Source organism: Pyrus communis, chromosome 12, assembly GCF_963583255.1.
Source record: "Pyrus communis chromosome 12, drPyrComm1.1, whole genome shotgun sequence".
Lineage (NCBI taxonomy): Eukaryota > Viridiplantae > Streptophyta > Magnoliopsida > Rosales > Rosaceae > Pyrus > Pyrus communis.
Window position 1 is genome coordinate 18990900 of NC_084814.1, and position 21575 is coordinate 19012474.

General features: G+C 38.4%; 2 protein-coding genes across 2 annotated transcripts; one reads left to right on the plus strand and one right to left on the minus strand.

The window, feature by feature from the left end:
• Nucleotides 1–1069: 1069 nt before the first annotated feature.
• On the plus strand, nt 1070–4691 carry LOC137710113 (nuclear pore complex protein NUP98A-like). Its single transcript, XM_068449068.1, has 11 exons — nt 1070–1115; nt 1344–1544; nt 1951–2325; nt 2420–2617; nt 2711–2868; nt 2973–3045; nt 3122–3241; nt 3324–3476; nt 3583–3944; nt 4238–4309; nt 4635–4691. Exons 1-11 carry the CDS (start codon nt 1070–1072, stop codon nt 4689–4691), a joined length of 1815 nt encoding a protein of 604 aa, XP_068305169.1.
• Nucleotides 4692–14386: 9695 nt separating this feature from the next.
• LOC137710476 (uncharacterized) lies at nt 14387–15235 on the minus strand. Its single transcript, XM_068449506.1, has one exon. The coding sequence runs from the start codon at nt 15233–15235 to the stop codon at nt 14387–14389; it is 849 nt and encodes a 282-aa protein (XP_068305607.1).
• Nucleotides 15236–21575: the final 6340 nt, after the last annotated feature.

Below are 21575 nucleotides of genomic sequence, written 5' to 3' on the forward strand. Positions count from 1 at the left end.
GAGTCCAATATATTAATATCATACTCATGAGTTTAATATATTGTATTCATAAGTTTAATATATTAAACTCACGAGATCAATATATTAGTATATCACATTGAAACTTTTCAACATCCTGTAAAAATGTAATTCTTATATGAGTTTAATATATTAATGTCATAGTCACTTTTTCTCTAGAAGACCTAACTTTATTTGAAACAAAAATAAATAAATTTATAGTACAATGGACATATTTTGATGAGAGCAAAATAAATAAAAAAAAAGGAAACACTTTTACAAAAACGACAGAAGAAACAACTTAAACGCAATTTTTTGTTTATCGTTTGAAGGTATGGACTTAATTTGAACGCTACAGTTACGTACTCCGCGCTTTTTTTCAACCCAAGCTTACTTACTCGCGCTCTCTACTTACTATTAACGCTATTCATTCATCCTTATATAAATTACTCGCTCTCAAATTAAACCCCAACTCTGCGACTCTCTTCCCAAAAAGAATAAACCCTAATTCTCTCTCTCGCATTTTATCGTTTGATCTATCAAAATTTCGCTCCATCTCAAGTACTTCGCAAAACCCTTACTCTTACAGTTTTTCTCTGTTTCTCACATTATAATGTGAGTAATTCAACTTTTATTTGAGCGATTTCTCCCGAGATTTATATGTGTAAAGAGAAAATCGGAGCGTTGGTTCTTAAACGACTGAATTATAGCTTTCGTCTATGAATTAATTGTAATTTTCGTTCATGAGGGCATGAAGTAGAAACCCTTCAAATTTTGTGTCTGAATTTGACAAAATGTGAAGCATTGAACCTTCATGCCAATTTACTCTTATTCAAATTGTTGCAACTGCAAAATTACGTTAACGGGTAATTGGACCGATTGAATAGAGGATTTACTGACTAGATTGGCTTTTGAGGATTTATGCAAAAGTTTGGATTTTTTGATAATTTATTGTATTTGAGGGCTATTAAACATCATCTATATGACTCTGTTTTCGTTAATTTTAATTTCAAAGTGTTTTTAACTTTTCGTTCTGTTGTTGTTTCAGTTTTGATTTCCACAAGCTCTGAAGATGGGTGGTGATTCCCTTCCGTTTCCTGGCTGGGGTTCAACTCACTGTAAGTTTTCTCGACTCTATCTTTTCATATGAGCCATGAGTCAAGATTTCCGTTGTACCGTGTTAACTGCATTCAGTAATGTTCAGTTCATTCCATATTTGAATGATTGTTTTCTGTTTTTTTCATCTGGTATGCATTTATAACCAGCTGGGAGTATTTGTGCTGCATAATCTCTTGTTTGTTCTCTGTGGAAAATAGTTTAATTCATGGATGAATATTGTTTAACAGCAGGTGGGAGTTCGTCTGGAAGCCCATTTTATTCCCAATCGTTCTTGGAGCATGAGTGGCGCAACAACAACGCTTCTGCTCCCAATCTCTGCAGGTGCGGTGAAAATGGTTTGTTTGGAGCAGCGCAATCTTCTTGGCCCTTTCCTCCTTTTGGAGTACCTTATACTCCTGGTCCCAGTAGCTCATTGTCACCAATTACTGGTAAGCCGCCTCCCACCTGTGCTATGTCATTATGGTTAAAGATGGTTATTAGAAATCATGTACAATGTCACTTTCTTAAGCATGCGATTGTTTACCTGTGCTTGCATATCTAGTTTTGTCCCCTACATTAAACCCCAATTTGAGTTCCTTAATTTTCTTTTTCCCCGAAAGTTTATGCCTATATATAAGTGGTGGTTTCTGTATGACATTAATATGTTGTTGAAAACATTATGTTCGCTACACATTTGTTTCTGATTTAGTACTGGATCTATGAGCTGACTTGTGAAACAAATTTTGTATATTGTGGGAACTTCACCTGTTTACGTAGTCGGAAAGTGTCCTAGGATTCTTTCCTTGAAAAATATATTTTGATTATGATTTATGAAGTACATAAGTTACTGTGCAGGTTTCTGGATGTTTGTTCCCTTCAGTTCGACATGCATCCCAGCCTTTGCCTCTGCTAGCACACCAGCTTTTGGTGCAACAGGCTTCTCGCCCTTTGCTAGAACGATAAGTCCTATGTTCGGAAGCAGAGGAGATGGGTCTTATGGTGGATCATTTGGAGCTTCAAACACCCCAGCTTTTGGTTCATCTAGCTCCACCGTCGGTACTTCAAGCAACCAAGCTTTTGGTGCTTCAAGTACTATTGGTTTTGGTTCATTTAGTAGTACACAACATTTGAGCTCTTCACCAACTTCCGCATTTACCCAATCAAGTTTCAGATTCAGTAGCAGCCCATTTGGTGCTTCGTCTCCTTTTGGATCACAGTGTTTTCCATTTGGTGAGTATTTTAGAGGTATATGGGTGTTGGTTTTGAATTGTTTTATTACAGTAAAGGAATGCCTCATTCTGTTCTGTTTTATTTTGTGGTGCAGTAAGTCAATCAACAACAATTGGGAACACCGGGCAGTCAGCTTTTGGTGGCCAACAACGCAAGGGTAGTAGCGTGGCTTCATACACTGCAACTCCTGCAGTTGATGATGGTAGGAAAGTGGAGTCAATATCTGCAATGCCAGAATATAAAGACAAAAGTCACGAAGAACTCCGTGTGGAAGATTATAAATTGGGGAAAGGTATGCTTTCTAGTTCAAAATTTTCAGTAACTCGGAATTTTTTCCGCATTTGTCAAAGTTTACTAAGTAATCCGTTATAACTTTTTCTTCCAGGTGTTCAATTTCCTGCCGGTGGGAGTACCATTGACATTTCTACCTCACAGCCGAATCCTTTGCATCCTGCACCATCACTTCTTCAACCATCTTCAAGCAACCCAATTGCTTTTGGAGCTCCTCTGCGGCTAGTTCTACAAGCAACCCAATTGCTTTTGGTCAGGCTACTGTAAGTTTCTTTTTCTCCCATATATTTTTAATTGAACAGATTTTAATTGATGGTTTTGGCTAACTTTTTGCCCTATTTCTGTTTTCTGTGCAGCCTTTGTTCGTGTCATCTCAGCCTCTTCAGAGTAGTGGTTCAGTCTTCAACATTGTTAGTCAAACTCCGCAAGGTAACATGTTTTATGCATTTTGAATGGTTATAGCCGTTGGTACTGATTTCATCAATTGTTGTCTTTGGCTTTGTAGGCAACACAGGTGGTTCGACCGGAATTCTTGGACAGAATGGGTTTGAAAGCTTTTCATCAATCCCTGCGTTTGGTCAATTAAGTTATATGTCCGGTTGCTGCCAGTTATGCGCTTCATGTGGTGAGTATTTTGTTTTATTTGTGAAGGTCGTTGTGTTTTGTTTCATTCTATCTGTATCATATTCATATACTTTATGATTCAGGAGCTCAATCAACAACTGGAAACACTGCTCTGGGGAAGCCAGTTTCTGAGCGTCGGCCGGATGAAAAATTCCACTCAATATCGTCAATGCCAATTTATGGAGACAGATCTCACGAGGAAATCAGATGGCAGAATTATCAATTGGGGGATAAAGGTAAATTTTGTTTTATAAAGTTTGGATAACGCAGAAGAATTTATTGTGAGGAATGATGGCCTTTGCTATGTTCTACGTATGATTAATTTCCCATCTTAAATTTCAGGTGGACCGGCTCTTGGTGGTGTGACTCACTTTACCTTGCTTACCAAGAAACCTGCACCGACATTTGCTCAAACATCTTTGAGTCTGTCCAATACCTCTACTGTATCTAATATATCTGCTCCACAAAATCCATCCATTACTGCTGCGGTCTTTGGAGCCTCATCTACACCCAATCTTTATGCATCTTCATCATCAAATGGACCCGCATCTACATTTGCATTTCCTTCTCCAGCTCCAGCAACAACTTCGACATGTAATCATGGCCTATTCGGTTGCATGCCGTCTGTTGCACAAACAGGTACTCCTGATGCCGTACAAACTACGACTTCCTCTAGTGGGTCTACAACACCCCTTCCACTAGAGGTTAGTGCCACATACAAACAGCTGTATCAATTTTTTCTTCAATCGAAGGTTTTTATTTTACTCCCTAAAGATTCATGGAGGCATTATACATCTGTGCAGTAAAAGTTCCTCAATACACCCGTCTTGCCCTAAGTTTGATAGGTTTTTGATCCCGTCCTCATTATCTTAGCATCAATCTAACTTAGTTTTCGTGTTAATGTCTATTGAGTGATAGTTCAGTGTGTTAAACCTCACATTAACGAAAATGGGATGTTACTGAATGTGGAATTCACTTTGTCGTTGTTTTCCGTCAGGAAATGAGGAGGCTGCAGGTGATCATTGAAAGAAATTCAAGCATGCATAGTCGTGAGGAAAATGATCGAAAGGTGAGGATGATGATGCATCTAATGAACTCTTACATCGTTTTTCAGCACGATCTAATGCGAATCTGTGCTCACACATCTTATTGCAATATTTTTCCTTTTGCACGGTTCTTCGTCTTCCTTTTCATGGTGAAAGGTGCGCAGGCAAAGCAAGCAAACGAGGATTGAATTCGAAGAAGAAACAAGTCTAGCAAAATCTACATCCTACAAGTAGCATTACTTAGGTGTTTTGTTTGTTTAATAGAATTGATGTAACTAGTTTGGAATTGTGACCAAAACAAAATGGCAAATTTGCAGTTCTTTTTCTTTCAATACAATTTCTGTTCAGGTTGTTATGAGCTTTGACATAATAAAGAGAATTAAAGTTCTGGCAACCAAGGATTAATTCATCTTAACAAATGATTAACAAGACCTATATAAATTTCCAAATATTGATTACATCTTTAAGATTGTCACTCACTATGCAAGTGGTAAATTGCCATAGTGATTAGGACAATTCCTCTTCAATTTATCATGTCCCAAATTCAAACCATCTCCCCTCCCCTTAGTACTGTGGTTTATAGAAGGAATATCACTTACATTCAAAATTAATAAAATTGTCCCTAACTACTGCAATAACACATGAACAAGGAGAAAAACTTTAGTCCAATTGTTTGATAAAAATGAGGATAGCAAAAGCCTAAACCCTAAAAACAAAGGTCTTCTGGGGCTGCCTTAACTACTGATTGGAACTAGACGAGGACATTTTGTATATAAATATATATATATTTCTTCGTACCTCTTTTATTTTTATTTGAATTTTCCATACATCTAAAATATTTTTCCATACATTTAAAATAATTAACAAAATACTAATATTATAATTTGTGAATATATTTCTTCTATACGGACCTAATTTGAACGCTATGCCTATTATTGCAAATACTGACGTAAGCCTCCCGCGCTCCGCCCCTTCTTTCGTGCAACACACGCAAACTTAAAACCTCCCGCTCTCTCTCTCTCTCTCAATTTCACTCACTCACTCCGATTAGATACTTTGCAAAACCCTAACGTTTATGGTTCTTCTGTGTTTATCAGATCATAATGTGTTAATTAATTGTTTGCTTTGATAATTAAACTCGTATCTAAGCGATTTCTCTCAATATTGAATCACTGAAAGAGATTGTTGAAGCATTAGGACCTAATCGTAGCATTGGTTCTTGAATTAAATATTCAATAAAACTGGTATCCGAATTTGACAAAACGTGGAGCCTCAGTCCTTACTTTGTTAGAATTTTTCATCCGTGTGTGTCAATATGCTTAATTTTGCCACGAATCGAAATCAAGGATCAATGCTCTACATCATACCAATTTTGATGGATTCTTATTATTATTTAGGATCCAAAGCTACAGTTCGGTCATAGTTTAAGAATCAATAATCCAATTTACTCTCACTGAAATTGTTGCGATTGCAAAATTACCAATGTGTAATTGGGCGAATGAAAAGACGATCACTGGACTAGAGTGGAAGTGTTGTTAATTTTCTCTTCTATTCTTATTTCAGCTTGATCTCCACAAGCACTGAAGATGTTCATGAATCCATTTCCCGGGTCGGACTAACTGTAAGTTTTCTCATCTCAATCTTTTAATATGAGCCAGGAGTCAAGATTTTTGTTTTCCTTGTTAATTGCATTCAGTAATTTTCAAAGTGTTGCATATGTGAATGATTGTTTTCTGTAATTTTCATCTGGTATCAGCAACTCCCTTATCGCATCGGAATAATGAAGCGGAGAAATTGGATTCAATATCAGAAATCCTAGAATATAAAGACAAAAGACATGAAGAACTCCGTTGGGAGGATAAAGGTATGAATTCTAGTTAAAACTTTTCAGTAACTTAAGAATGTTTCCGGTTCTCCGTAACTTTCATCTAGTATGCCAATACGCGGCTGGGAATTCATTGAATATTGCTTAACAGCTAATGGACAATCATCTAGAAGGCCAAGTCTGTTCCCATCGGCCTTTGAGCGTGAGCGGAACAACAACGATGCTTCTGCTCCCGATCTCTGCAGGTGCGGTCAGAATTGTGTATTTGGCACAGAACCTGTTGAATTGTAATCTTGTCTTGGCCCAAAGATAATTGATCCGGCCCATACACAAAGAAAGATCCATGCACATGCTAGAGAATTCTAGCAAAGTTCAAGTTGGTGGAAGAGTCTAGAAGAATGGTGAGGATTCCACCAACATACAAGATTAGTGTAGATAATTCTAGCTTAGGAAGGTAGTGGAATTATCTAGATATCTCTAGCATGATGTTCTCATACTTCTCCAAGGTTCCATCCATGCCTATAAAAGGAGAAGGCATCCATACCATTTGTAACAACCAAGAGAGCAAGTAGTAAGAAGTGAGAGTGTCAAGTAAGAAGTAAGAAGAAGCAACAAAGCTTCTAAGAGTGTTTGAGTGTTTCCTTTTGTACTAAGTTTGTGAGTGAATAAAAACCTTGTGTAATACTTTGAGAATTCTTTCTTTCTCTTGCCTATCAATTCCGCTGCGTTACATTTTTCTTTGTGACATAAACCTCTCCAAGTAGTGAAGCATTTTTAAACCCCAACAAAGTGGTACCAGAGCTATGGCTAGCAATGCTATGGCAGCCTTCCAAGTTCCAGTGCTCGACAGCAACAACTTCGATAATTGGAGTATCAAAATGAAGGCCCTTTTGGGTGCACATGATGTCTGGGAAGTCGTGGAGAAAGGCTACACTGAGCCAAAAGATGAAGCTACTCTGTCTCAATCCCAGAAGGAGAGTTTGAAAGATTCAAGAAAGAGAGACAAGAAGGCTCTCTACCTCATCTACCAAGCATTAGATGACAATGGCTTTGAGAAGGTCTCGAGTGCAACCTCTGCCAAGCAAGCATGGGAGAAGCTTCAAACCTCTTACAAAGGAGCCGAACAAGTGAAAAAGGTTCGTCTTCAAGTATTAAGAGGTGAGTTCGAATCTCTACAAATGAAAGGGTCTGAATCAATCTCTGATTATTTCTCAAGAGTCTTAGCCGTTTCCAATCAATTAAAAAGAAACGGAGAAAAGTTAGAAGATGTTAGAATTATGGAGAAGATACTACGCTCGTTGGACCCCAAGTTCGAGCACATTGTCGTGACGATTGAAGAAACTAAAAACTTGGAAGAAATTAGTATAGAGCAATTAATGGGTTCACTACAAGCATATGAAGAGAAACATAAGAAGAGGCAAGGGAATGATGAGCAGCTCCTTAAGACGCATGTTCAGCCAAAGAAGAAAGAAGAAAGCTTCGACAACGAGAGAAGCCGATACGGAAGAAGTCGTGGTCGAGGTCGCGGACGTGGACATGGGCGTGGATGTGGTTGGAACTTAAACAACCATAGCAACTACGAAAGAGGAGAAAGCTCAACAAAAGGTCGCGGAAGAGGACGCTCAAACTCAAGGTATGAAAAATCTCAAGTTCAATGCTATAATTGTCAAAAGTTTGGGCATTATGCTTGGGAATGTAGATCTCCAAACAGCAGACTTGATGAGAAGGTCAATTATGTGAAAGAAGAGCAAGAAGAGAATGGCGTTGTGCTACTAGCATGCAAGAACAATGATGGAGACCAAGACTATACATGGTACCTTGACACCGGTGCCAGCAACCACATGTGCGGAAGAAGAAGCATCTTCGTAGAGCTCAATGAATCAGTGAGTGGTAACGTTTCTTTTGGAGATGAATCCAAAATACCCGTAAAAGGAAAAGGTAACATCCTTATTCCCCTGGAAAATGGGGGTCACCAATTAATTTCGAATGTCTACTACGTGCCCAATATGAAAAGCAACATTTTGAGTTTGGGTTTACTCTTAGAAAAAGGTTATGATTTTCATACGAAAAATTATATCCTTTTTCTTAGAGATGACAAAGGAAGATTAATTGCCAAGGCGAAAATGTCAAAGAATAGGATGTTTCCCATGAACATTCAAAACGATGTTGCAAAGTGTCTCAAGATATGTTACAAAGACATATCTTGGCTTTGGCATCTTCGTTTTGGGCATCTTAACTTTGGGGGATTGGAGTTATTATCTAAGAAGGAGATGGTGCGAGGCTTACCGTGCATCAGCCACCCTGATCAAGTTTGTGAAGGATGTTTACTTGGGAAACAGTTCAGGAAAAGCTTTCCAAAGGAGTCGACCACAAGAGCCCAGAAGCCACTCGAGCTCATTCACACCGATGTGTGCGGTCCAATAAAACCAAGCTCTTTGGGTAAAAATAATTATTTCCTTCTCTTCATTGATGATTTTTCAAGAAAAACCTGGGTGTATTTCTTGAAGCAGAAATCAGAAGTCTTTGGAGTATTCAAGAAGTTCAAAGCCGCTGTAGAAAAGGAGAGTGGTTGCAAGATCAAAGCCATGAGATCTGATCGAGGAGGAGAGTTCACTTCGAAGGAATTTCAAGAGTTTTGTGAAGCAAATGGAATTCGTCGACCTTTGACAGTTCCAAGATCCCCTCAACAAAATGGAGTGGCGGAAAGAAAAAATCGAACCATCCTCGACATGGCTCGAAGCATGCTCAAAAGCAAGAAATTGCCTAAGGAATTATGGGCAGAAGCTGTAGCATGTGCTGTCTACCTATCCAATCGGTCTCCAACAAGAAGTGTGTGGGGAAAAACTCCGCAAGAAGCATGGAGTGGAAGAAAACCAGGTATTTCTCATCTAAGAGTTTTTGGAAGCATAGCCCATGTACATGTACCAGACGAGAGGAGAACCAAACTCGACGACAAAAGTGAGAAGTTCATCTTCATCGGCTATGACACCAATTCAAAAGGCTATAAGCTGTATAATCCAAACAATGGGAAGACGGTGATCAGTCGAGACGTGATGTTCGATGAAGAAGGAGAATGGGATTTTGGCCCGCATGCAGGTGATCTTCACTTCTTTCCTCAATTTGAAGAAGATAATGAACAAGGGATGATGGAGCAAGCAAGAGAGGTTCAACAAGAATCCACTACTCCACCTGCTTCACCAACATCAACCAATCATGGTAATTCATCAGCATCAGCATTGTCAAGTGGGAGTCTAAATGAAAGAGAAGTACCACGCACAAGAAGTATACGAGACCTTTATGAGGTAGCTGAAAGACTTGATAATCTTACACTTTTCTGTCTCTTTGCTGATTGTGAACCAGTCGACTTCCAAGAAGCAGTGCAAGATACTAAGTGGAGGAAAGCAATGGATGAAGAAATTGAAGCAATCCAGAAGAATGATACATGGGAACTCGCTATTCTTCCGAAAGGACACAAAGCCATCGGAGTCAAGTGGGTGTACAAGACAAAGAAAAATGCCAATGGAGAGCTCGAAAGATACAAGGCAAGACTAGTGGTGAAAGGCTATAGTCAAAGAGCCGGAATCGACTATGATGAGGTATTCGCACCCGTTGCTCGGTTGGAAACTATACGATTACTAATTTCTTTAGCAGCCCAAAACAGTTGGAAGATTCAACAAATGGATGTGAAGTCCGCCTTCCTAAATGGAGTTCTTGAAGAAGAAGTCTACATTCAGCAACCGTCAGGCTATGAGATCAAAGGGCATGAAGACAAAGTTCTGAAGCTGAAGAAAGCCCTCTATGGGTTAAAACAAGCGCCACGAGCATGGAATAGTCGCATCGACAAGTACTTTCAGGAAAACAACTTCATCAAGTGCCCTCATGAACATGCTCTCTACGTCAAAGTCAAAGATGGAGATATTTTGATTGTGTGCTTATATGTGGATGATCTAATCTTCACCGGGAGTAATCCAAGCATGTTTGAAGAGTTCAAGAGAGTGATGACCAAAGAATTTGAGATGACCGACATCGGGTTGATGGCATATTACCTAGGCATTGAAGTCAAGCAGAACGAAGAAGGAATTTTCATCTCCCAAGAAAGCTACACAAAGGAGATACTGAAAAAGTTCAAAATGGACGACTGCAAGCCCGTGAGCACGCCAATGGAGTGCGGAGTCAAACTAACCAAGTATGACAAAGGAGAAAGTGTAGATCCAACATTTTTCAAGAGTCTAGTTGGAAGCTTGCGCTACTTGACTTGCACAAGACCAGATATTCTCTATGCTGTCGGATTAATCAGTCGCCACATGGAGAATCCCACAACAACACATTTGAAAACGGCCAAAAGAATTCTTCGATACCTCAAAGGTACTGTTAACTTTGGCTTGTTTTATTCAAGTTCTGATAACTACAAACTTGTTGGATATAGCGACAGTGATTGGGCAGGAGATTCCGACGATAGAAAAAGCACTACTGGATTTGTGTTCTTCATGGGAGACACTGCATTCACATGGATGTCGAAGAAGCAACCAATTGTCACTCTCTCTACCTGCGAAGCTGAATATGTAGCTGCTACTTCATGTATCTGCCATGCAATCTGGCTGAGAAACTTGCTGAAAGAATTGAGAATGCGACAAGAAGAGCCAACAAAGATCTACGTCGACAACAAGTCTGCAATAGCTCTAGCAAAGAATCCAGTATTCCATGACAGGAGCAAACACATAGATACCCGTTATCATTTCTTAAGAGAGTGCATTGCAAGAAAGGATGTGCAAGTGGAATACGTGAAGTCTCAAGACCAAGTTGCCGACATATTCACCAAGCCACTCAAACAAGAAGACTTTGTCAGACTAAGAAACTCAATTGGCGTCACAAGACAAGATTAAGGGGGGATGTTGAATTGTAATCTTGTCTTGGCCCAAAGATAATTGATCTGGCCCATACACAAAGAAAGATCCATGCACATGCTAGAGAATTCTAGCAAAGTTCAAGTTGGTGGAAGAGTCTAGAAGAATGGTGAGGATTCCACCAACATACAAGATTAGTGTAGATAATTCTAGCTTAGGAAGGTAGTGGAATTATCTAGATATCTCTAGCATGATGTTTTCATACTTCTCCAAGGTTCCATCCATGCCTATAAAAGGAGAAGGCATCCACACCATTTGTAACAACCAAGAGAGCAAGTAGTAAGAAGTGAGAGTGTCAAGTAAGAAGTAAGAAGAAGCAACAAAGCTTCTAAGAGTGTTTGAGTGTTTCCTTTTGTACTAAGTTTGTGAGTGAATAAAAACCTTGTGTAATACTTTGAGAATTCTTTCTTTCTCTTGCCTATCAATTCCGCTGCGTTACATTTTTTTTTGTGAGATAAACCTCTCCAAGTAGTGAAGCATTTTTAAACCCCAACAGAACCTCTCTCCACAACAACTGGTGCTTCATCCGCGCAAACTTTTAAAAATACAATGCCTCCTTCGGAGCATCTTCTACACCTAGCTCATCATCATCAATTATTGGTAAGCCTGAAAGATGGTTATTAGAAATTGCGTACAACGTCACTTTCTAAGTATGCGATTGTTTACCTTGCTAGAATTCTTCCCTTGCAAAATTTATTTTATCTTGATTTTTGAAGTACATAAATTAGTGTGCAGGTTTCTGGTTGTCTGTTCCCTTTGGTTTGCCATGTATCTGGAACTTTGACATTGCGAGCACACCAGCTTTTGGTACTACAAGCTTTGCGCTCTTTGGTTTGACAACAAGTCCTACGTTTGGAAGCACAGGAGCTGCATTTGGATTTGGGATATCTAGTGGAGCGTTGGTTTCATGCACCCCGGCTTTGGGTTCATCTAGCTCTATCTTTGGTACTTCAAGCCACCCCAATTTTGATGCTTCAAGTGGTCCTCGTTTTGATCAACCCTTCATCAACTCGTGCGTCATCAATTGCTGGTAAGCCGGTGGATTAAATTGAATTTCTCCACTTTCTGTCCACTAGACCTCAACTGTTTCAGATTGAGGTGAAAGATGGTTATTCAGAATCATTTACCATTTCAGTTGCTTACATACGAGATTATTGAACTTCGCTTGCATACTTAGTTTCATCTGCTGTATTAAACTGCAATTATGAGTGGCTTGAATTCTTTCCTTGCAAAATGAATTTGGATCATGATTATGAAGTAAACTTATTTTGTAGGTTTCTGTTTGTCTGTTACATCTGGCTCAACCTGCATCCCAGCTTTTAGTGCTTCCAGCACACCGCCTTCAGGCGGTGGAGCCACTCTACCAATTTTTGGGGGCCAACAACACAGGGATGAAGGTACGGTTTCTAGTTTTAACTTTTCAGTATCTTGGAAATTTTGCCGCATTTCACAGCAATAATGACATATGCTATGTTCAAAATGTTATAATTTCGACTTCCAGGTGGTTCAGCTCCTGCTGTTAGGAGTGGCTTTGGCACTACTACCTCACAGCCAAACCCCTTTGAATCCTGTACAGACATTTTCTCATGCATCGAGTCCTTTTAATGCCACAATGTTTACGCCAAAAGCTCCATCCTTCACTAATACAGGTTTTACAACAACGTCTACGCCATTCAGTTCATCAAGTTTTGCGATTTCTTGTACCTCAACCAGGTCCTTTTACACTGTCACAAACCTCATCTCTGACTCTCTTTAGTTAGTCAAGCTCTGCACATTCATTTCTGCTCCAGCTAAATCAAACTCCTATCCTTCACAAACCTTGTCACCGTGTCTCTTTTGGTGGTGCTTTTACCACTCCATTTTCTCAGCCATTCAGTAATCCTCCTACTGGCTTTGGTTTGGGGATCCCCACTGCTGCTGGTGCTACAAGCAGCCTAATGGGTTTTAGTCAAGGAGCTGTAAGTTTTTATTTTTAGTTTTTACTTTTAATCGTAAAAGGTTTTAATTGATGATCATTGGTTAACTTTTTTTTCTCTATTTTCTTGCCCGATCAGCCAATTTGTTGTTCTGCACCTTTCCCATCTCAGCCACTTTTCGGGTTGAAACAAGACTCCTGTGTGCTACTACCGAACAACTACGATCTCTGCTGGTGGGTCTACAACTCCCTTTCCCCAAAGAGGTTAGTGCTACACACAAACAGCTATATCTATCGATTTTTTTCCTTCAATTATTGAAGGTTTTTATGTTACTCCCTTTAAGATTCATAGAGGCATTATCCTTTTGAGTACTTAAAGCCGTGTCCTAAGCTTGCTTTGATAGGGTTTTAATCCCGGTTTCTCATTATCTTGCCATCTTTCGTGTGTTAATTTTTGTTGAGTGACAGTTTAGTTTGTTAATGTTAAACCTCACATTAAAGAAATTGATGTTTCTGTATCTAACATTCACTTTGCTCTTTTCCCCCAGGTAAAAGGGGTGTGGCTGATCTAATGCGAAAATGATCCAACGGTGAGGATGATGCTTCTAATGAACAGTTAATCTCTATTCATTTCTCCAGCACGATCTAAAGCAAATTTTGCGCTCACACCTTACTGCAATCTTTTCATTCTGCAGGGCTCTTCATCTTCTTTTTCGTTGTCACAAGCGCGCAGGCGAAACAAGGAAGATTGAATTCGAAGAAGAAAGACGCATTTCGTTATCATACCTCCTAGAAGTAGCATTACTTTGGTGTTTCTTGTTTGATGGAATTGATGTAGCAAGTTTTGAAACGTGACCAAATCCCAAATTTTGCAGTTCTTTTTTCTCAGTACAATTCCTTTTCATGATGGTAATTCAGTTTGACAAATTCAAAAATCACGCGAATGAAAATAATTGCTAGAATCCCAAGCTTAAATACATGTTAAAAATTATTAACTAAACCATATATAAATGTACAAGTATCGATTACATCTTCTTTAAGATAGTTCTAACTACTGCAACACGTAAACAAGAGAAACTTTGATAGAGTTGTCTAATAAAGATAACTCTCATGCTAAACTACAAAAGATCTCACACTTTCGTGAGTAACTTATCAATGACGGTAGGAAATGCGTACCCTAGTAGGGTTCATAATTTATTGGGGCACATACATGAAAGAATTGATTAGCCTGCAAAGCTTAGGTTGTAAGGTTAAAATGGTAAAACACAAAGAACTACATTGATTAATTATACGGAAAACTAATGAAAATAGCTTGAAAACTTTGAGTTTTAACGAAATAAAGGGTAAAGTGAATAGTATCAGAATTGACTTTTAGTGTAAAAATATGAATTTTCATTAAAGTGAACACTATCGAAAGTTTTTGTTAAAGTTCCTTTAATTATATGATATGATCCCATCACCCCAGCACGGAGGAAGCATAAAAAGGAGGATCCCAATTGGCATGAGCTCCTCCCCAATTGCTACCGTCACAGTGCAAAAACTGCTGCTGATCTGAACACCAACCACCATCACCACCACCAGCACTACCATCAATCTGTGACAGAAGCTGCGTGCCCACCGCCGGCAACGGAAGCTCCATAGAGCACTGTTCTGGTACATACGGCATACTGTTATTCGGCCACGTGGACCAATTTTGCACTTGCTCATATGCTACTTGGCTCTCGTTGGCCCACACCATGGTTTGGTTTGATGGTGCTGGGTGAACCTGAAGTTGCCACTGATTATCTAATACAATTGGATTCTCCATGTGGGGCGGTCGCGGATTGACGGATTCAGTAACCGCACCACGTGGATCAACCGGAGACGGCTCCGCTTTAGTGCCACTATTTCCTTGCGGTGGTTGTGGAAGCACACGATTTATCACCTTACCATCCTGCAACTTAGCTCTAAGTGCACCCAGCAACCCCTCAGCTTCCACCTCATTCCCACACACCGCCTCAAACGAAAAAGGCACATTCTCCGCCACGCCCGCGCCACCACTGCCGGCCCCATTACTCTGTGGCAGCTCGAAATTGGTTCGGGCGTTGGCACCGCGGAGTGCTCGGGCAGCATCATCATAGGCACGAGCTGCGTCCTCCGCGGTGTCAAAAGTCCCAAGCCAGAGCCTCACTTTCTGCAGAGAGTCCTTGATCTCCGCGACCCACCTCCCGGACGGCCTCTGCCGCACCCCCACGAACCGGTGGTGCCCCCTCGTCGATGATTTCTTCCTCTTCCGCACGCCGTCGTTTTGTTCGCGCAAACCCATTTACTAAAACCGTCGTCGTTTTGCTTCGGTCTCTGATTGAAACCGTCAGAGAACGGATTGGTCGTCGATTTATACTCATAGGATAGCTGAAGAATCCGGGAATCGAAGAAGCCGACAGATAACAAGGTGACAAAAACGTCGCCGTTCTAGTCTTGCAGGCTTTAATTGTTTTAAACGTCGGAGGATTAAAATAATTGGAGAAATGGTCAGCAGTTGTTTTTTGCTTCCAGTTTCTTTGTATTGTGGTTTTCGATGCATCATTGCATACGTATGTCGCTACCTTGTCGATGCGACGGGAGGGAGGATAAAAGGGCGGGAAATACCCAAAATACCACAATTAGATATTTCAAACGAAATTAACGTACATAGGTGTGTATTGGGATAAAAAGAGTGAGTATCATTTCTTAGATGAAAAATCATTGAATATGTAGTTTAACTTGTCACATATGATTTTAGTTAAGTTGGCTAAACCAGCGTAATTTAGATGAATTTAGTAGAATTATCCTATTTTTTTTGTATAAATTACCATTTCACTTACTAGTGAGATTTTTTTTTTTTTAGACGAAACTACATCAGTTTATTATATAATGTTAAGAATTGATAGGAATATTAAAGAGCTAATTCAAGATAACATTCGATAGATCCTCAACCCAGAGAAACTTTAACAAAACATAAAAGGCTAACTTGGCGAAACTAATAATCACCGGTACAAGTGGGTTTGAGGGCGAGACAGACACGATTATAAGCAAAGGAACGCATCCAGGTCTTGAAATCACTTACATACAAACTAAGGGCACTGATATGGCACTCCAAAGCAAGAGAAACTCCACATTTAGCGAATTACCATTTTATGAACTTCTACACACAAGGCCTTGAATATAACGAACATGAGCTCACGGTTTGACAACGACTAACGCCGACTTTAAAAAGGAACTAACTATGAACCAACTAGTGTCCATGCTACCATGACTTTTATGCGCAACACCATCAACAGTGATCGCTTTCAACAAAGTAATCTCAAGAGCAGCCAATAACTTACCAACACAATATTAAAATATTCATGAAGAAAAACTCACAAATAACCACATTACGAAAACACTTATTGACGGAAATACTAAAACAAAAATAAATAAGCAACAATTAATGAGAATATAAAGGAGGAAGGCTAGAAAAATTGAAAGAGGGATTGCCATCGGCGTCGAGCCGAATCATGAGGGCCAATTAAAAATCGACATTGCACGACCTGCTTTTTTTGTTAAGTGGAAGGAGAGAGGGGGGGAGAGAGGGCCAAAAGCACTATAGGGAGGGAATTTACTAGGGGTATTTGGGACATTTCGATCTCGTGTTTCTTATGATTGGGTACGATGTTAATGGTATTTTGTTTTATTAATAAACCAATTAAAAATCGACATTGCACAACCTGCTTTTTTTGTTTTCGTTCACTCCACTTTTAATAACACTAGTTAGTTCTTTATATTTGCTTACGGATACAATGTCATGCTCTCAATGCCTTGTCATACGTTTTGTTTTGTTGTCTATGGCCATCTCTAATATAAAAAAAATGGAATTATCCTATTAAAGGTAAATGAGTTTTCTTGCAGATTCGAATTTCGATACATGACACTTGCGATTGGAATTTTATTTTATTTTAATTTCAATTTGATGGTAGCATTGTGTGGCATTTCTATATTCTTAAGATAGTGTTATTAGTTCACTTAAATTAAAAGACATTAGCATATGCCTTCATACTTTTTGTGTGTGGATAATTTTTTTTATTTTTGTTTTCAAGACGAGGAGAGAGGGAGAGAAAGAGAGAAAGTGAAGATGCTCGATAAGTTTTTGTTTTTATTTTTATTTTTAAAATTAAAGATTTGTTAAGATCACCTGTAGGTGATACTTTTAAAAAATATAAAATTTAGTTTGTGCAAAATTACTTTATTATCCATTATTTTAGTTTATAATAGAAGATAAAGATGTTTTTTCACCCTCTTTTGGTTAACAAAGAGGATTTCATTAATATGTAGTTTAGAGGATTATGTTTGTGTCTAGCATGATCATGTACGTGTGTATTAGAGTCGAGAATAAATTGATATGTGTTGTTGTTGCATCTTATGCTCAAATTAAATTATCACTAGCCTTTATGCATGCGCTCACGCGCGTGTAGAAGACATTTTTTGAATCACCGCGTGCTACGCGTGACTTACATGTTTTAAATGTATTTATATGCATTAATTGACAAAAGGAAAGTCAAATATTTAAAGTAAATGAATAATCTTATATCATGCTAGAAAAAACACCTCCCAAACCAATCAAAACAATTGAATTCACATAATAAAATCGGTCTTTCAATCTCCATCTACATTCTATTGAATTTACATTAAGAATAGAGAAAATAATATTTAATAAACAACTGATTAAATCACATTATTACTAACCCATTGTAAGGCTAAGCCCACCCCGCTCCCCCAAAGTGTAGATAATATTGTTTGTTCCCAAAAAAAAAAAAAAAAAAACAATCATTTGACAACTAATTTAATCACATTATTATGCGTGTACAAATGACTTTATTTTATAATCGGCATTACAAGCATATTAAGATGTTTTGAATGTGTTTAAAAATAGAGAAAATAATATTTAATGAACAACTGATTGAATCACATTATTGCTAGCATATTGCGAGGTACTAATTTTAAAAAAAAATTGTACAATAAAATTAATTATTAAAATAATACTGTTAAAATGACAAAAATATCCCTGCATTATTTGATGCATTATTTTGGATTGCTTTTGAAATTTTTTGTTTTAGGGGCATTTTTGTCTAAATCTTTTTGGTGAATCTTGTGACCCTAAAAGGGGTTGTTGGCTTTATATATAAAAATTTAATGTATAATTTGAATACTAATCCCAAAACTCTAACCTTAAATCTCAAGGTCGCATTTCTCGCAAAATGTCAATGTTGCAATATACACATATATACCCGGTTGAAACAAAAAAATATGAATAAAGTAAACAACACGATAAATTTTGTCAGTTTTGATTTATAATACAATAATTTAACCTGCTCGACGTTATAGAGAAGAGAATTTGAACTTAGCTGAAAGGAGATGAATACACTACCTTGTCTAGTGACTAACTTTACAAGTAATGTAGTGATGAGAATTTTTATTTTTTTATTTTTTATTTTTTATTTTTTGGATAGTCGTTCTGGGCCCCAAAATAGTCCAATTTGATTCACCTGAAGTCTAGGAGCCCAGCCCAGAAATTTCAAACCATACAATTATACTTTCAAATTATCGCCAAATTTATAATTTAGGAAACCTTTGGGCTTTCTCCGAATTCTGACATTCCCATGATTCGCGGGAGCTAAAAGCTCTCCTCCCTTCCCTCAACATTTTACCGCCAAATCCAAATGTCAGAAAGCTCAGCTGCCCTAGTTCCCTAATTCCACACCGGAAAACCTCCATTCTCTCTGAAACCGGACGCCATGGAAACCAGAGCTCGGCCGCAACCAATGCGACTCGTCGGATTCATCGCCGGTCGAACTATCCTTGTGTCGGTGGCTTCCGAATCCGCCCTGAACCTCATAAGCACATCTATAGTAGGTGAACTCGGCCTCGAAGTCGATCGGAATCTCTCCCTTTCTTTTCCTCTTGCAAACGGCACGGCGGCGAGAACCGACGACGTCGTGTCGAATCTGCGGGTGGAGATTGAAGAATACGAGTACGTTTCGGACTTTCACGTTTCTCCGCTGCCGGATTGCGACGTGGTGTTCGGGGCCGATTGGCTCGAGTCTCTAGGCGCTGTTGTTTGGAATTTTAGGGAGAAGTGGATGAGATTTACTGTAGATGGAATTAAGCACACGTTGGTTGGTAAGCTCCGACGACGATTCTTCTGAATTGCATTGCAACTGTTTGATAATATTGAGATTTTACTGAAAATAGATGAGATTGTTGGGGCTTTCTTCCAATTCTGTTTTCTCTGCAGGACTAAAGTGCAATTTCCAGTTTATTTAATTTCCCTTCAACTGTTTGATACTGCGATTTCTCTATGAGATTGGATATGTTGTTTAAACAGTTAGGATTTTAAAATTGGAAGAGCTAAATGTTTATTTTTTTGTGTGAGGAATTGAATTGTTTTATATTTAAGGCGACAATTGTTCACTCAAATTATAGCGTTTTACGTAGTCTATACTTGCTTGTATAAGGAATTACACGATTGTCTCGAGATACTGTCACCATGGCACCTCATGTGCATTTAAGTTCTTGTCGTAGAAGAAGTAGAAACGAAATTAGAGTCCTAGAGATTGGAATAAAGACCTACCGGACTTTGATGCCTTTAAGCAAATTATATGTATTTGTTAGGGTCATTTCTCTGTGCTCAATTAGTTCATTGTTTGGAAAACCTGTAAACACTGACGACTCCCTCTCTACATTTGGAAGCGCAGGAGTTGGAGCGTTAGAAAGAATTTGGTCAATATCGAGGATGCCTGTCTGCGAAGATAAAAGTCACGAGGAATTTAGATGGGAAGATTATCAGTTGGGGAATAGAGGTACCATTTAATTGACAAGTAGTATATCTTGTAGTTTCCACTTTAGTCGCTTGTCAATAACCTCTATCGGCTTACATGTATTTGTTATCCGCGGTATTTCTTTGTTATTTGGTTAACATGTTCTTGAGTTCATTTTTAGAGAGTCATCTTTATATGCGCAATTACTCCATTATTTTGAATGCCATTAATGACTGAAGACTCTCTCTCGCTCTCTTTGGGAGCACAGGAGGTGAAGCGAGTACATTGCAGTCAATATCGAGCATGCTGGTTTCTGAAGATAAAAGTCACGAGGAACTTAGATGGGAATATTACCAGTTCAGGAATATAAGTATGTTCGATTCTTCATTTTCCTGCCTTGCACTAGCATGTGGTTTTTCATGCTTGTTGATGTCAGTCATGTGTAGAACTATATCCACTTTAGAAGCTTGTCAATAGCCTCTATCTAATTATATGGATGTGTTATCAGCTCGTGTTCAGTTGATGGTGGTGACTTTTATGAATTGGTTGCCTTGCCTCTGTATGAAACGCAGGTTGCTTCAGTGGTTCAGCAGGCATTCTTGGTCAGAATCATTTGGGACAGTTGTAAGTTATCTCTTGTACTTAATGTATCCCCCATGCACGTTTAAGTTTTAGATTGACTGTCGTTGTTCTTGATCCAAATTCGAAGAAACAAAAAGGGGTATATCTTCTGTTTGATCTTAAATGCTATTCACTGTCATTGGAAAAACATTGGGAGATGAACCAGATCTCATTATCTGTGAACGTCTTAGTATTTCGTCATTCATTCCCGTCCCTCTAACAAATAGTTTTGAGTTTACTTGTTTGTTACGGAGAAAATAATTCTAATCTCATTAGCTGTGAATGTCTTAGTATTCCGTCATTCATTCCCGAGCAGCACCGTGGATTCAATATGGACTTTCGACCATGCCTCTGATGTGAAAATTCGTATGTTGTTGTGTTTAATCTGAAATGTTGTTGTACTTGACTGTTACAAGCTATTAAGGAGAAGAGATTTCGAATCCAAAGATTTAGATTAGTTAGTATCAGAGTTAAGTTTCTTGATTCGACTACGATACGTACTTAGACTTGAGTTAGAAGAAAAGAAACACATGAATTTTCAAATGATTATGTAGCTCCTTCAATTCTAATCTCACCCTCTCTAGTTACTTGAGCAGTATTTGAGGGTGAAACTTATAGCGTGTTTACTTATCTGGAATGGTTATTGAAAGTATACATTTTTATAAACGCCCTCGATTGAAGATGTCCTAATTGATTTTTTTCATTTTCTTGATTTGCAACTTCTCTCATTTCGAGTAAGTTAATATGTCGTTAAAGATAATAAAAATACCTTCGTCTCGTTTTCCTTTTTAACATTACTTTTTTCTTGACTCGCAAATTCAATAATTGCAAATGAATTAAACATGTGATTCACAACAATGTGCATTTTCATTCAATTCGTTTGCTTTCATAGCTTTACTAATTCTGTAATTTCACCCATTCCAAATACGTATGTTAGTATGGACGATACAATACTTTCATTCAACTCATTTTCTTTTTCAACTCTACTTACGTTCTTATCTAACTTGCAGATTTCACCAGTTTCGAGTAGGGTAACGTGGCCCTAAAAATATACAATATTTTTCATTCAACTCACTTTCCTTTTCAGCTTTGCATATTCGTGATTCACGACTTCACTAACTCCATATAAATAAACATGTCATTAAAGATAATACGACTTTATTTTCTTTCTCATTAGGTAATGTGTTTGCATAACATCTTATCGTTGCAATT

Excerpts from the sequence above, each read along its gene's own strand:
- LOC137710113 (XM_068449068.1), top strand. The coding sequence starts at position 1,070 with ATGGGTGGTGATTCCCTTCCGTTTCCTGGCTGGGGTTCAACTCACT. Across the intron at positions 2,326-2,419 it reads ATCACAGTGTTTTCCATTTG|TAAGTCAATCAACAACAATT; the intron begins GTGAGTATTTTA and ends TTTGTGGTGCAG. Across the intron at positions 4,310-4,634 it reads GTGAGGAAAATGATCGAAAG|GTTGTTATGAGCTTTGACAT; the intron begins GTGAGGATGATG and ends ATTTCTGTTCAG.
- LOC137710476 (XM_068449506.1), bottom strand. The coding sequence starts at position 15,235 with ATGGGTTTGCGCGAACAAAACGACGGCGTGCGGAAGAGGAAGAAATCA.